The 15,029-nt window shown below is 33.8% G+C and overlaps 1 protein-coding gene across 2 annotated transcripts in view; it reads left to right on the top strand.

The window, feature by feature from the left end:
• su(f) (cleavage stimulation factor subunit su(f)) overlaps positions 1 to 14,195 on the top strand; it is a 68,282-nt gene extending 54,087 nt beyond the window's left edge. For both annotated transcript variants that reach the window (XM_071584660.1, XM_071584661.1), the window contains exons 6-16: positions 332 to 485; positions 805 to 1,038; positions 1,754 to 1,945; positions 3,122 to 3,313; positions 3,410 to 3,656; positions 6,966 to 7,035; positions 8,207 to 8,303; positions 8,461 to 8,549; positions 9,978 to 10,180; positions 10,963 to 11,097; positions 13,285 to 14,195. In XM_071584660.1, coding sequence (XP_071440761.1) covers positions 332 to 485; positions 805 to 1,038; positions 1,754 to 1,945; positions 3,122 to 3,313; positions 3,410 to 3,656; positions 6,966 to 7,035; positions 8,207 to 8,303; positions 8,461 to 8,549; positions 9,978 to 10,180; positions 10,963 to 11,097; positions 13,285 to 13,514 — 1,843 coding nt within the window. In that variant the 3' untranslated portion in view covers positions 13,515 to 14,195. The remainder of the gene's footprint in view (positions 1 to 331; positions 486 to 804; positions 1,039 to 1,753; positions 1,946 to 3,121; positions 3,314 to 3,409; positions 3,657 to 6,965; positions 7,036 to 8,206; positions 8,304 to 8,460; positions 8,550 to 9,977; positions 10,181 to 10,962; positions 11,098 to 13,284) is intronic.
• The last annotated feature ends 834 nt before the right edge of the window (positions 14,196 to 15,029 follow it).

Genomic DNA, 15,029 nt, shown 5'->3' on the forward strand with positions numbered 1-15,029 from the left:
TCAAAATCTCCTATGGTATTGTAATTAACGATAAAAATAAAAGATATTGAGAGTGAATAGTGATATGTGATAAATAAAAGAGAACTCTTCAAAGTCTCTTTTTAGCATGAATGGACATGGCTAAAATCAAAATTGTTGTTGTCAACTTCACCTGGGTAATAAAAGATACATTTTTCTGAAACCAAATTTGGTTATAATGAATAGTAGTACCTATGTAGTTGATATTTAAATGATTTTTAGGATTTGATAAGTTAATGACTTTATGAAATGAAAATTTCATGTGGAAGCATGAGGAAAGTTACCATTGATAATTTTTTCTTTCTGTGTACAGAGAAAAAATGGCTCAAGCATATGATTTTGCACTAGAGAAAATTGGGATGGACATTCAATCATATTCGCTCTGGAATGATTATGTTAACTTCTTGAAGAGTGTTGAAGCAGTTGGGTCTTATGCTGAAAACCAGAAAATAAGTGCTGTTAGGAAGGTATGTGAACCATTTAAAAAGTAAACATTTTTATCAACTCTGTCATTGCAGAGATATAAAATTTAATAAAGTTGTGGTGTATGTACTTATTGAGTCATATATCTTTGTTGTTTTTGTATTTCTTTCTAACATTATTTTGGCAAAACTAATTTGACGATCGTCTCTCAAAAATGTTGCTTTGTAAAGTAGATTGTTTGTATCAATATGATCATTTATAATTGATTTATATGAAAATTAAGGTATATGTGAATTCTATCTATAAGTATAATAATGTGACAATCTTCAAGCACCTGTCTAATATATTATTTGTTTTATTCAGGTATATCAGCGTGGTGTAGTAAATCCAATGGTAAATATTGAGCAGCTCTGGAAGGATTATATGGCATTTGAACAAGGAATAAATCATATCATTGCAGAAAAGATGGCTATAGAAAGAAGTAGAGACTATATGAATGCCCGACGTGTTGCGAAGGAGTTTGAAGCTGTGACTAGGGGTCTCAATCGAAATAATCCAAGTGTTCCTCCCACAGGCCATGCCGAAGAACTTAAACAAGTAGGAAGCCATTTAATATTGCATATATGTAAAGACTAACAAAATCTGTTTAAATTTTCTAATTGTAGATATGTTATCCTTTAGTTTGTTAAATGCTTATCCCACTTGCTGGAAATTAATATAAGTTACTCTTAATGATCTTGCCCAGTTTAAATAGCCCAGAAGACATTTCTTTATTTTACATTTTAAATTGGAGTTTGTATGCCAGCTGCAAAATTATCTTGACAATGTAAGCATCACACTCAGTAATAATGGAGTTAGTCATAAGCATCTGCTTAGATCATATCTTATAAAAACCATTCTTTGAAATGTTGGCTAAACAGTTATTGTATTTATTGTCAACTTAAGTATTAGTTTTAGGCTCTCATAAGTGTTGATGCTTATAATGCTGTATGGATACTAAAATTTTTATTTTTATGCTATTAAATTTATCTCAATATACTTACATTTATCTCTAAAAAATGTACATTTTGACCTTGTTGCCATTCTCTTGAATATTAATAAGGAATTAAATTGTCATATCTCTGTATTTAGCTACAAATTAGTGTATGTATAACCATTTTAAGCCAGTGCATCCACTTGCACCTCATGACCTTGTGATGGCTTGCAGAGTAATTTGTAGTAATAAATTTAGTTTATGCCTTTCGAAAAGAACCTTCTTTAACCACAAGCATTCCATCTTTGACCATGAAATTATTGTATTTTTAATTTCTAGGTTGACTTGTGGAAAAAGTATATTTCATGGGAAAAATCAAATCCTCTGAGGACAGAAGATCCTACTCTGATAACTCGGAGGGTGATGTTTGCATATGAGCAATCTCTCTTGTGCCTGGGCCATCACCCAGACATTTGGTATGAGGCAGCTTTGTTTCTGGAGCAGAGCTCAAAGCTGCTTACGGAAAAAGGGGTAGGTGCAAATTAATCACAATTCTCACATAAGTCTGCTTTATATTTTAGGTATTATGAGCAAACTGCAATTGTCTGCTAGCCCGATCTGTGTAGATTTAAATCCTACTTTAAGTGTGGATATGCTGTAATCTTAGCAGGTCAATCCAAAACAAGGATAATTTACACTTTACCAAATATTTTTACGTTTTCACCAAACGTATGATTGTCATTTATATGGAGCATCTGAAATGAGACAAAATTTTGTGAAACTCAAAATTCTTATTTCCTTTCCATTCAGGCTTTTTTGAAATTCCAGGTATCCATTAAGTAAAAATTTTTGTACTTTTTGACAATTTCACTAACGCACAGTCCTCACCATTCATACTTCTACTGTGAGACAGTACAAGATCTTTGAGCAGTTTGTGTTTAAATAAAATTGTAGACATTTTCAAAATTCGGAAACAAAATTGTGATATTTTACAAAGCAGGGTTGAATTATGTGGTCACAATATTGTAGAAAGTACAAAAGGCTTTATTTCAAAGTTTGTGCATGTGTTTACCACAAAGAATTATACTTACTGTTTTGTCTAAAGATTCTACAGCTATTATTATTATTATCAGGTAATCTACTATTTAAAGTAGTTTTTGGATCAACACAACTACCAAATAAATATTTTGTTTTATAGTTAAACGTAGAAGCTTATCTTATATTTAACCCAAAATGTAATCAAACTGAACATCAACCATCAAAAAGCACTTCTCAATATTGGATTCTGTGAATTTACTGGCAACACCATGAGTCAATAGAATGTTAACTTTATAATTTTTAATTCAGTAAAGTATCCAATTTCAGTGTAACTTCAATACTTGAATAAAATCTTCCTTTTTATGAGCGAAAATAATTCATTCAGCATTGAGCTTGGTGCCACAATTTGCTCATTCTGTTTTATTAATATGTGCTATGAATGCTTGAATTCAACTAGATTTAGATGTATTGAGTTTTGACTGTAACCATCATATACTTTGAAATTTGGGTGATAATTTGCCTAATTTTTCTACTATAGTCAAGACTCAAACCTTTGTCTTTTGACTTGATAGTCTAGTGTGCAGCTTACCAGACTAAACCATCTGAAATTATCACACATTTCAAGGGCATTGACTGTACATGAATAAAATAGTTTCACTTGAATTCCAGGATGTTAATGCAGCCAAAATGTTTAGTGATGAAGCAAGTGCTATTTATGAGAGGGCATCAGCATCCCTCTTAAAGAAAAACATGTTGCTTTATTTTGCCTATGCTGACTTTGAAGAGGGAAGAATGAAGTACGAAAAGGTTCATCAAATATATTCAAGACTGCTTGAGATTCCAGACATTGATCCCACTTTGGTATGCCGGTTTTTTTGCTCCGTGTTATATTTATGTTGTGCATGCTTTCATCACATTGTCCAAATCTGAATCTTTACTGTTTTTTTTTCCTTCCAGGCATATGTGCAGTATATGAAGTTTGCAAGGCGAGCAGAGGGGATAAAGTCAGCACGGACAGTATTTAAGAGAGCACGTGAAGATACACGTTCTCGTTTTCAAGTTTTTGTCTCTGCTGCTCTTATGGAATACTATTGTAGTAAAGACAAGAATATAGCATTTCGTATTTTTGAATTGGGCCTGAAGAAATTTGGCAATGACCCCGAGTATGTGCTGTGCTATATTGATTACCTTTCTCATCTTAATGGTATGTAGTATAAAACCTTATTTTATCCTAATGACTTGCCAATAAATTTCCATGTACAGTGGAACCTTGCTTAACGAGCACCTCCCATAGCAAGTAATTCACATAATGAGCAAAAACGTTTTCACCAAAATTGACTCGCTTGAAAAGTGACTTTTCAAATATGCAGTGATGAGGAGAGGGGGATTCCCGGAATGATTTTACACCTTTTACTGCAGTTTGTGATTAGCACTCTTTCCAATAGCATCTTAATGTCTCTAGTGTTCTCATATTTTTCTAAACTTGTGTTCAGACATAGTAGTTTTGATTTTTTGGTATAAATTTTAATAATATTTTTTGCATAGTTGTGAAAATATACCCAAAGAAAAGGCTGCAAGCCAAAAATAACAATAAGAGGGAATAGTAAAATCATTGGAAACAAGAACAAGTGAGAACAGTGAGCATGGCTGATCTAGCATTCACATGTAAGCAGTCTATATCATTGATTTGCAGTATCCTCAAGAATAATGACAAAATTAAGGAGATAGGAGCTTTGAAGGGTGTGACAAGAATAAACCGAGGCTGCGTATTCTGAACGATGTTGAAAGTTTGCTTCTAATATAGGTGAATAAAAAGCAATTGAAATGCAACACTACAAATGAGAATAACATTGATGATAAGGTATAAATGATTTTTGCCAACCTCATTAAGAAGATGTCTGAATCATCAATGGCCGAAGAAGTATTTAAGGGAAGCCATGGTTTGAGAAGTTAAAGAGGAGAATCCATGATGTTTTGAGGCATACTGAAGCAGTTAGCTCCAACTCAAAGGCAACAAAGAACTTCATTGATGACTTCTAGAAGCTCATAGATTCTGAGGGTAACCAGCCACAACAGGTTTATAATTGTGACAAGATGGGTCTTTTCTAGAAGAAGATGCTGAAGCAAACATATATATCTGTACATGTAACAGCAGAGGAGAATGCATTTACCGGCCACAAGCCAATGGAAGACCATCTCACATTGCTATTTTGTGCCAATGCAAGTGGCAGTTTGAAAATTAAACTCCTGCTTGTTTACCGGTCAAAAACTCCACGAGCTGTCAAGAAGTGTGAAGCCCAAAAGAGCTGGCTAAATGTGATGTGGAGGTCATGGGAAACTGTTGCATCGCAGCATGCATATAAAACATCATTCCAGTATGGGAATGGCTTTGTGCATCAAAAATTTATGTAATGATAATGCTGAGTCACATTTTCACAAAATTTTTATGCATCAGCAAAAATAAATGTCTCTAAACACAGCTTTCTAGTATAAAAGAATTAGGAATGTATCATAAATAATATACTAATTATTTCAATTCTTTGGTTTTACAAATGGAGTTCACTTTCCTGGTCGGTTCACTCCTCAATAGAAGAAAATATGAAGATGATCTGCAACCCTAAAAAATCTACATATAATTTTCATTGAATGAACCTTGAACATATTTTATTTTTTCTGGATTAAATTACTGTATTTTACATTAATTTCTATGGGAAAAATTGTTTCACTAAACAAGTGTTTCACTTAATGAGAATGAACCCAGAACGAATTATGCTAGGTAAATGAGGTTCCACTGTAGTATTAAGTTTTATGGTTAAAGTGTTGAATATGATGTTGTGAGAAATTTATGGTTACTTTCCAAAGGAGTTATTTCGATAATTTTGAAGCCTGTGTGTTTCATAATATCCTTAAATAGTTTGTGTAAACTATATTTGATGAATGTTTTGGCTGTACAGTAAAAAGTAACATGTGACCTTTTGGTGTAATTACACTTCGAAATTGTTGCATTGTAATGCACATGAACTGATGACTCCATTAAACTTTACTGTTGTGACATCTTCCCCAGTCTCTTTGAATATTCATGTAATGGTAACTTAGGGGGTTTTTATTCCTAGTAATAGTAGTTATTATGGGAGGTAACCAACAATTAAGGTTGTTTGTACCATTAGGGATAGGTGAGTAATTTGGTGGGGGTGGGATGTTCAGGGAATGGAGGAGATAACCAGCATTATCATTAGCCCTCTCTTAACATAGGTCATAAAGGGGTCCTCAGTTTAACAAACCATCCGACTGGAAGTATACTCCACTTAAAGTGCTTTCCTCTTAGGATTCAGATACCATTGAAAAGGCCTACCTCCACCAGGTTTCAAACTCAAACTCTTGGTACAGGAAGTCAGTACATTAGCCACCACACCATTCCAACCCTTTTTTTCATTTATGTTGCCAATTAAGGTATCATAGATGAATACAATTTCTACAATATAGAACCTATGTGGTCAAGCATTTGACCATCATGTTGAGAGAAGGACGTGTGCAGCATTTTTAAATGGAAACATTTCCATTCAAAGCTGTCAAATGTTGCCTGGTACAAATGTAAACCCTGCAAAATTAATTTTTATGTATTTGTCAGAAATGAACTTTGAAATAATTTGTGAAATTTACCTTACCAAAATGATAATGTGTTTTCAAACGAAAGTGCTCTTCTTTAAATGATGGCAACATAAACATACTCATTACTATACCATAAGTTTTTCCTTCAGTCAGTGAGTAGGTACTTCTCAATCCTATCTCACTCCTGTATTGAAAATTAGTTTTTCTTCTCAGGCAATGATGAGTTTCAGTAAAGCCAAATACCTGTATTATATTTATTCAGGGATTGAGGGAATTATCTCTGAATTGAAATCGAGGGCTGCAACTTTGAACCTCCAGTATTTTATTTACAATGGAATTTGAGTTTTTTGTTTTATTCTTTGTTTGAAGATGTGAATTGCCCTTCTCATTATTGAAATATGCACTAGGAAATTGAAGGCAGTCCCAGGACAGTTCAGTATGTTTTTTCATTGCTCTAGTGAGAATATTTCTGGAGTATTATTCGGTTGTGCTCTTTAATTAGGAATCAATGTTCTGCCTGAAATATATAACATTGTGTCAAATGGATGAAAGTTCTTTCAGCAAATTGCTGCATAAAATACACTTTCATCTGTTGCAAGGAGTGTATAATATTCTTATTTAATATTTCTGGTGACCATTTTAATTATTAAACTAATCAGTAAAACATGGGATATGTAGTACTTTAGTTTTAAATACACATTAAATTAATTGTGCTTTAAAGATTCATATATGCAAGGGTAAACTATAAAATTAAAGTTTTGTGAAGTCAAAATAAGCAATATTTTTGTTAGGTGGTGCTGAAAGAGTTCATAGCATAGAATATTTAATTTTTTTTGGATTATTGGAATTATTTGTTTTGCAAAGAAGTGTTGTGTATTTACTTAATAAACTGTGATGCTTTCAGAGGACAACAACACACGAGTACTCTTTGAAAGAGTTCTGTCATCTGGGAATTTAGAGCCTGAGAAATCAGTGTAAGTGATTCTTCATCTTTTTTAAATAACTTACAAGAGAAAAATCATCTAGTTATCTTATTTTTATGCATGAATCTATCAATAATCATATTGAATGTCTCCCAGGCGTGATGAAAACTACTTCAGCATAATTTTATAGGTTATTCATAAATGACTTAGTTTTCAATAAGTAAATGTAAATTCTCTTGGGTCCTCCACCGGGTTATATCGTCCATCTCAGCCTGATGGACGATATAACTCGGTGGAGGACCCAAGAGGAATTTACAATTTACAGCTGATACGCTGGGAAAATACCAAATCTTTTAGAAATAAGTAAATGGTCTCAGGTGTCACTCTTTGGAACTTCCTAATATTTTTTTAATAAAAGTGTAATTTAATAGAGCACATGAAATTTTTAAATGCATTAAAAATGGGCTTCCCAAATTTACTGATTGAGGATGTCAATTTCTTGAGAAGGATTAGGTGATGTTCTTCATTATTTTTCAAGGAGTAGTTTAACTAGGTGAAAAATATTGTAAAATAGTAATTCCAGTGTAATCTGGGTGAACATTTCCTCTATTGACCCTCAAAATAAATATAACCTCGAAGATTTATTAATACCATCAAACAAGCTTTGTGTTGATCTGAGGATGCAAGAAGTCATTCATTTGAGAAAATGTAAAATTGATTTTGGTTAAAACTGTATTAAAACTTCATAAAATCCATTTCCTTTTATTTAATTCATTTCACATCAACACTAGAAATATTTTTTTAAAGTTTTAAATTCTTACCTTAAGTTGCCCCCATGAGTGGGTACTATGCATCATAAAATTGTTGTGGTTGGCTTTTAAATTACGAGCTTCATCCAATAAAATTTATACACGCTGTGTAACTGAATGTCCAGTTTGGTCAAATTATTGTTATTCAAATTTCTGATTTCATCCTTAATGCATACCTATACTAATGCGTACATACATGTAATCTTAGAGTAAAGAAACATATTTTTCTTTTTTATGTTATTCGTGAAATTAGTTAAATGGAGCACAGTGAAATAGGCTCATATTGAAAAGTCAAATGTTACATTTTGCCTTAAAATCTTACTAACAATACAATACTCTATATCATTGGCCAAAATTCACCAGTTCATTAAAATAGAGCTGTTTTCATAATAAAATCTATTTATTTTTTCCAGAGAAATATGGAATCGATTTTTGGAGTTTGAATCTAATATAGGAGATTTGGCTAGTATAGTGAAAGTTGAGAAGAGGAGGAGTGCTGTCCTTGAACAGGTTAGTAATGTCTCTTGATATTATTCTCTACTTGATTAAATCACCTTAAATTTGTTGGGAGGTATTGTAATTACAAGTGTACATTTTTGTGATTAGCTAGAGACATGTCAAATTTTAGCCACATTAACAGGAAACTGTATTTACTGATATTTTTCAGATAAAAGAATTTGAAGGGAAAGAAACAGCCCAGTTAGTGGATCGGTATAAATTTTTAGATTTATATCCATGCACAGCAGCGGAACTTAAGTAAGGATATATGGCTTTATTTTTACATCCTACTCGTGTTTAGAGGTGGATGTATGAGGTCTGTTCAAAAAGTATCGTGAGTTTTGTGTTTTTTCAAAAATTATTTATTTATTCATGAATATCTATCTTGTACCCTTCAAAGTAATCCCCATTAGATATTATATACTTGTTCCAACGTTTTTTCCAATCCTCGAAGCACTTCAAAAAATCATTTTTTGTGATCTTGTTCAGTTCTCGTCTAGCGTAGCGTAGCGTCGTCCTTTCATGGGCCTAGTTAATTTTGCGAACAAGGAAAAGTCACTGGGGGCCAGATCTAGGGAATACAATGGCTGCAGCATCATTTTTGTGTTGTTTTTGGCCAAAAATTCACGCACAAGCAATGATGTGTGAGCAGGGGCATTATCATGGTGCAAAAGCCAATTTTTGTTCTTCCACAAATCCTGACGTTTGTGGCAGATTGCTTGAAATGGCGCATATCTTGCAGGTAATATTCCTAATTTACAGTTATACCCTGTGTAAAGAACTTATGATGCACCACACCCCTGTAATCGAACAAAACTGTAAGCAAAACTTTCACATTCGACCAAACTTGGTGAGCTGTTTTCGGTCTTAGCTCGTGCTCCAGCTTCCATTGGGATGTTTGGGAGTTTCCATGTCATAACCATAAACCCATGATTTGTCTCCAGTTATGACCCTCTGAAGCAAATTTGGGTCATCGCGGACTGAGTCCAACACCTCATTAGCAATGTTAATGTGTTGCTGTTTTTGGTCGAAATTGAGCAATTTTGATACGAATGTTGCAGTGACCCTTGTCATGCCCAAGCCATTGGTAAAAATCGAATGGCACGAGCCAATCTATGTGTTTAGGTCCTCAGCAACTTCTCTAATGGTGATTCATCGATTGGCCAATACAATTTTTTTCACTTCATCAATATTTTAGTTGCATCTGGCTTGCTCTTCGTCGTTCACATCTTCTCGGCCCTCTGAGAACATTTTGTTATACCGGTAAACGTTGCTTCAGTCCAAGGTAGTTTCTCCATATGCCACAGTCAACATTCGGAATGCGTCCGCTCACTTAATTTTGTTTTTCACACAAAATTTGATACAGATTCTTTGATCCATTTTTTGGAACAGGCAAAAATTGAAGACAAGTCAAAACACGTCCCAGCAAAACAGCTGTCAAAAATTAATGGGACGCTCAAAACGGCCAAACATTTCTTCATGAGGGAGAGACATAAATACCATACGTAACGCCACAAAAAAAACAAATATAGGTAACCCATGGAAATTCAAAATTCGCGATACTTTTTGGACAGATCTCGTATATTACCACAGTTTACAACACCTTCTAATATTTATTTCAGATTATACAACTCTGATCTTGTACTTACATAGATATTTTTCTTCTCACTCTCTGCATCAATTTAGGTCAATAGGATATAATGATGTTGCAAAATCTGTGAAGTCCATGTCATTGTCTGGTTCAGCATTCCTCCATCCTCTTGCTGCTGGAGGTCATGCACATGACTCGGAGGATGATGGACCACATGGAATTCCAAGGCCAGATTTTTCACAAATGATCCCTTTCAAACCTAAAGTGAGAACGATACCTGGCGAGCATCCTGTCCCTGGTGAGTGGATTGTCAACCCAGCATTATTCAAACAAACTTAGGATTGATTTTTAGTTAATTATACTAAACTGTTCTCTGATAGTCTTTCCATGTAGTTAGTGGTCCTTTTAATGTTTACTTTTAAAAAAATGTTCCTCATGAGTCATAAAAACCATCTCTGTACATTCCCCTCCATGCTCCATTCTACTCTTTGTTAATTTTAGTGATTCGGTGTCGTCTTCATCAATTTATCCCTTCTTTTTATTTGGGTCCTTCAAAGTCTCTTGTAATAACCAAATTACAGGAGACTTTGGTTCTCTCCATTCTCTAAACTCAGTTTAGTGATTAATTGTAGGGGTCTACAAATGTTTGCCGTAAATGAAGTGTCAAAATAAATCTAATGAAAAGAAAATACAAACGGGAATACACTCTTTGGAAGTAAAATATTATGGAATAACAATATCAGGGAATTTTTTATGTGTTTGGCAAAAATTATTTTATGTTTACCTATTAACATGTTCCAGATTTTATTTATTGTGGTGTAGAGTTATATAATGTGAGCTGACTAAAGAGATAGGTACTATATTATAGTGTTTTAACCTGTTAATTCCTTGAGACTTCACTCTTTTATTAAATAACAAAACCAGTCTGGCCCCTTTAATTTCTCTTCTTCATTAGCTGATTTTGTTAGGTGTGAGTAATTTCAGGGTCAGTAATCCCAGTTCAAAATGTGTGTGTAAATGTTTGCTAGCTAAAAAAATATAAAAGCATGACAGCCAGTGAGAAAACATTTTTATTTTCAGGTGGTGCATTTCCAATGCCACCAGCAGCAGCCCATCTTTGCACTCTTCTTCCACCACCTGCGTGTTTTCATGGCCCATTTCCATCTGTTGCCATGGTAATGGAAATATTCAATAAAATTCAGTTACCAGAAACAGGTAAGTGCCCACCTCCCAACCTTTTAATTATTTATGTGTGGTTAAAAGTAAGATTTTTGAGTCTCCAAGATTGGAAGTTTGCAAATAATCAATGTGGGGGTAAATTTGAATATTTAAATTTGAAGTTTAACCTCTTCAAAATGCTAATACTAGAGGCGCTATTAAGTCTAAGTCTGACATTTTTCCTGGCTTCATAAACCTTCTCATTAATGGAATTCTCAACTACTAATTAATGGAATTCTCAATACTACTTATGATGCTCATTTTTGTGGTACTTGGTTGCAACTCCCATCAGTTAGTTAAAATGGGAGTAAAAATTGGAAATGAGTTTTACATTATTTGCAATTCTTTTAAACACTTACCTTTTCGTTTTTCTTCTCAATGGCATCTTATACTTTGGCATACTTTCCAAACTTGAGTAGGTATTGGATTGGGGACTTTTTTCCCAGAGCCTTCACTTTTAAACACTAGTTTAGTATAATTGACAATAAATAAGAGATGAAATGGCAGACATGACAAAGCAGTCCCTTCTCCATCCTTCCCACTTTTAATCCAATAATATTATAGAGGTAGAGTCAAGAGGTGACCCATAAAGTCTTTTCCCTGGGCAGGAATGCAAAAAATTAAAAAATTTCACAAATGGAATATTTAGGTTTAGGTAGGAAAAGATTTTAATTTGAACTTGCACCGATACAGTTCAACTTGATACAAATTTAATTTGGAAGTATTAACCTATTTATAGACAATATGGGTAGATGATGAACACCACTTCCCAGCTCTGAGCTCATAGGGAGAAAGGTAGTTGAAGGTAAGTTTAGTGCATTGTAAAATGCTTATGGGCATAGCCTTGGGAAAAACGTGCCCATAGTCAAGTCACTCAATGTTATTAAACTAGTTAAATCCTTGTACCCCAGGATCACCTATGGACTGAACATAGGACTATCAGCTGACACCTTCTTTTCATATTCCCAGTGGCCAATCAAAGGATAAATCTAAGTTTGATATGAAAAATTTCATACGGGAAAATGGGAATGGGAATTTGATTGACAATTTTTTTTATTTGCTGTTGAAAAACGTGTGTACTCAGGAATATTCTTACTGTCTAAAATTTTCCTAACCATTTGAAGATTTTTAACAATTGAATGAAATATTTTCTTGAATTCATTTTTTTGTTGAATCAACAATCTTTCATGACTGGCTATCGGATATTCTTTTCTTCAATGATTTACCTATAGCATTCTCTCCCAAGACCAAAACTCCACTATCTGGCTGACGGCATCCAATCCTTGTGCATCAATTAAAATCCTAAGATCGAAGACCAATTATCAACCACTCACTGGTCAACCCAGTGGTCAAACAAAGTAGTATATTGCTCAATTCCAGTGTTAATGATTCAATATTAGTTGGCGAAAACCATTGAAATCATGTTGAAGCAACAACTCATAATGAACCATTTTGGTGATGAATAGAGTGTATATTGCTGTGTAATACACCCCTCTTGGCATTTCAATGATCAAATACAGCAATTACATCAATATCTGGCTAGCAGACCGTCATTAATCGTAAGACGATTCTCTTCTGATTCCCAGATTTATATTGTCAATTACATTGCAATATAGTTGTGCAAGTTTAATTCCTATACACTTTCTCAGTCATTGTAGTTCTCCACCCACTCGCATATAATCTACATGGCTCATGTAGATGGGCAACTGAGCAATTAAAGTGCTCAACCCATTGCCTGACCGATGGCCACTTTCTAGTGATTTGGAAAGTTTCATTGTCATTCTGCCCGCCAGTTAATGAATTCGAGACTAAATGCGAGTGCAAATATTATTTTAATGAAAGAGAATATGTTCATCAAAGAGTGCATTCGGTATTTGTACTTCTTAGTGTATGCAATTGTAGTTCAGTGCAATAAATATAGTTGACGTTACACTTATGAGAGCATAAATTCTCATGATGCTTCACTATTATGTCAAAACAATATTGTGGGATAACTTTGGATGACCAATTCTTTGCACCAAATTTTTTACCTTGTTCATATTTCATCTATTGGAAAAAAAAGAATGTTCACTCATAAAATTGAATAAATAGGCACTGTCAGGTCAGTACCTATCTCAATATATTCTTTTGCTTTGGCATCATAAAACTGAGTAACAAGACCTGCTTATATGTTATCCTTTTCAGCGCCATTACCTACAGGAGACAACGGATATGACACCAAATTATTTGACCTTGCAAAATCTGTTCATTGGATTGTGGAGGAGGGGCAGGAAGGTGGGGGGCTGAGGAGGAAGAGGAAAATTGGTGGAGTTTCTGTTGGGTTTTTAGGTGATGATAGTGAAGACGATGACTTCTCAGGTGCCCCTCCTGTAAATGACATTTACCGTGCTAGGCAGCAGAAGAGGGTGAAGTGAGGAAAATTGAATAAGAAAGTGCAGTGCTTACATTTCCAAGTTCCACCGAATGCATGTTGCTGTAGAGCTGAGACAGCAGCTGTGTGTTAGAAGCCTTATAAGAGTTTAAGGAGTTTAATCCTTAAATGTGAATTTTAAATGTTTTTGTACACCATGGGACATGGCAGCATTTCATTGCTGTGCATTATTTGCTATCACAGTGTTAATTTGATGTTTACTGTTGATTTCTTCATTTTTGAAGATACAGTGAGTCATCAATCACTATTATATTTGGCGTCTACCATTACGAGATGAGGACAATAATAGAAGAAGGTAAACCAAATTTGATTTTGAATCGACTGTTGTTGCTAATCCTAATTTATTTTTGCACAAATAACATCATTGATGTTAAATAAATTGGGTGAGCCATCAATACTTTTTTAACAAGTTTGCAAAAAGTTTTGTAATGAAATAGTTTTGCAATCTTTTCTGCAAAGTTTCAATGATCTCATGTACAACTGGAAGCATCCTATGAGTTAATTGAGTGAAGACACTTTTCTTTAATGTGAAGAGTACTCTCCTTGGAAAAAAGCTGGATTGGGATCAAAAGTATCACAGCGCGGTTATACTCTTTGTAAATATCAAAATGTGGTTACTCTGTATTTCCATTCATTTTAACTTAATAAAATGTTTTATGTCTTCTGGAAAAGTGCATATCAATATTATACAATGTTAATGTTAGTAATAATGTGATTTCAATGGTTATGCAGCAGAACTTCTTTAATTCCAATACCAGGGTGAATTAAAATAATTCAAACTACTCAATATTGGAATCAACTAAATACAACTACTAAAGGACGTGGATGGTGATAAATATATCCATATACGTGAAAATTTGGTGTAAACATTATTTTAATAGATATTACTTTATATGAACATGAAGTGAAATATGAGTAAATATATGTACTTATCTGAAAAAGCTCAATACATTGCAACAATATAGTTTGCACTTAGTGTTTATTTCCAAATCAATAAAGTCATACTAATCCAAAAAGCAAGAAGAACAAGGCAAAAACACAAATTATGTAATTGGTTAAGAAAATGAGCATATTACAGGAGCAAAAAAAATTGAATGTAAAGATTTTTTCCTCCTATCTGCATTCACTAAATTGTCCTGCTTCCTCCATTCTCATCTCATCTTTTCAGTCAGTGGGCCAAAATGCCTTTCTTTTGCCCAGTTTCAATGTTTTAAAGCATAATTTACTGCTTTAGCCTTTAAGGTTAATAAGTAAAATATTGGAACGCATTATTGTCATTAACATTATGAGATTTCTTGATAGTAGGAAAATACTAATCCACAACCAGCACGGATTTAGGAAAAGCAGATCTTGTGAAACACAACTTGGTCTCTTCATTCACGATATACTTAGATAAGGAGGAAACAACACACAAGTCGATGCAGTATTCCTGGATTTCAAAAAAGCCTTCGACAAAGTCCCTCACAATAAATTGTTACATAAACTTAAATACTATGGG

This window comes from Hetaerina americana, unplaced genomic scaffold (genome assembly GCF_022747635.1).
Source record: "Hetaerina americana unplaced genomic scaffold, ioHetAmer1.1.p SCAF_2, whole genome shotgun sequence".
NCBI classification, from domain to species: domain Eukaryota; kingdom Metazoa; phylum Arthropoda; class Insecta; order Odonata; family Calopterygidae; genus Hetaerina; species Hetaerina americana.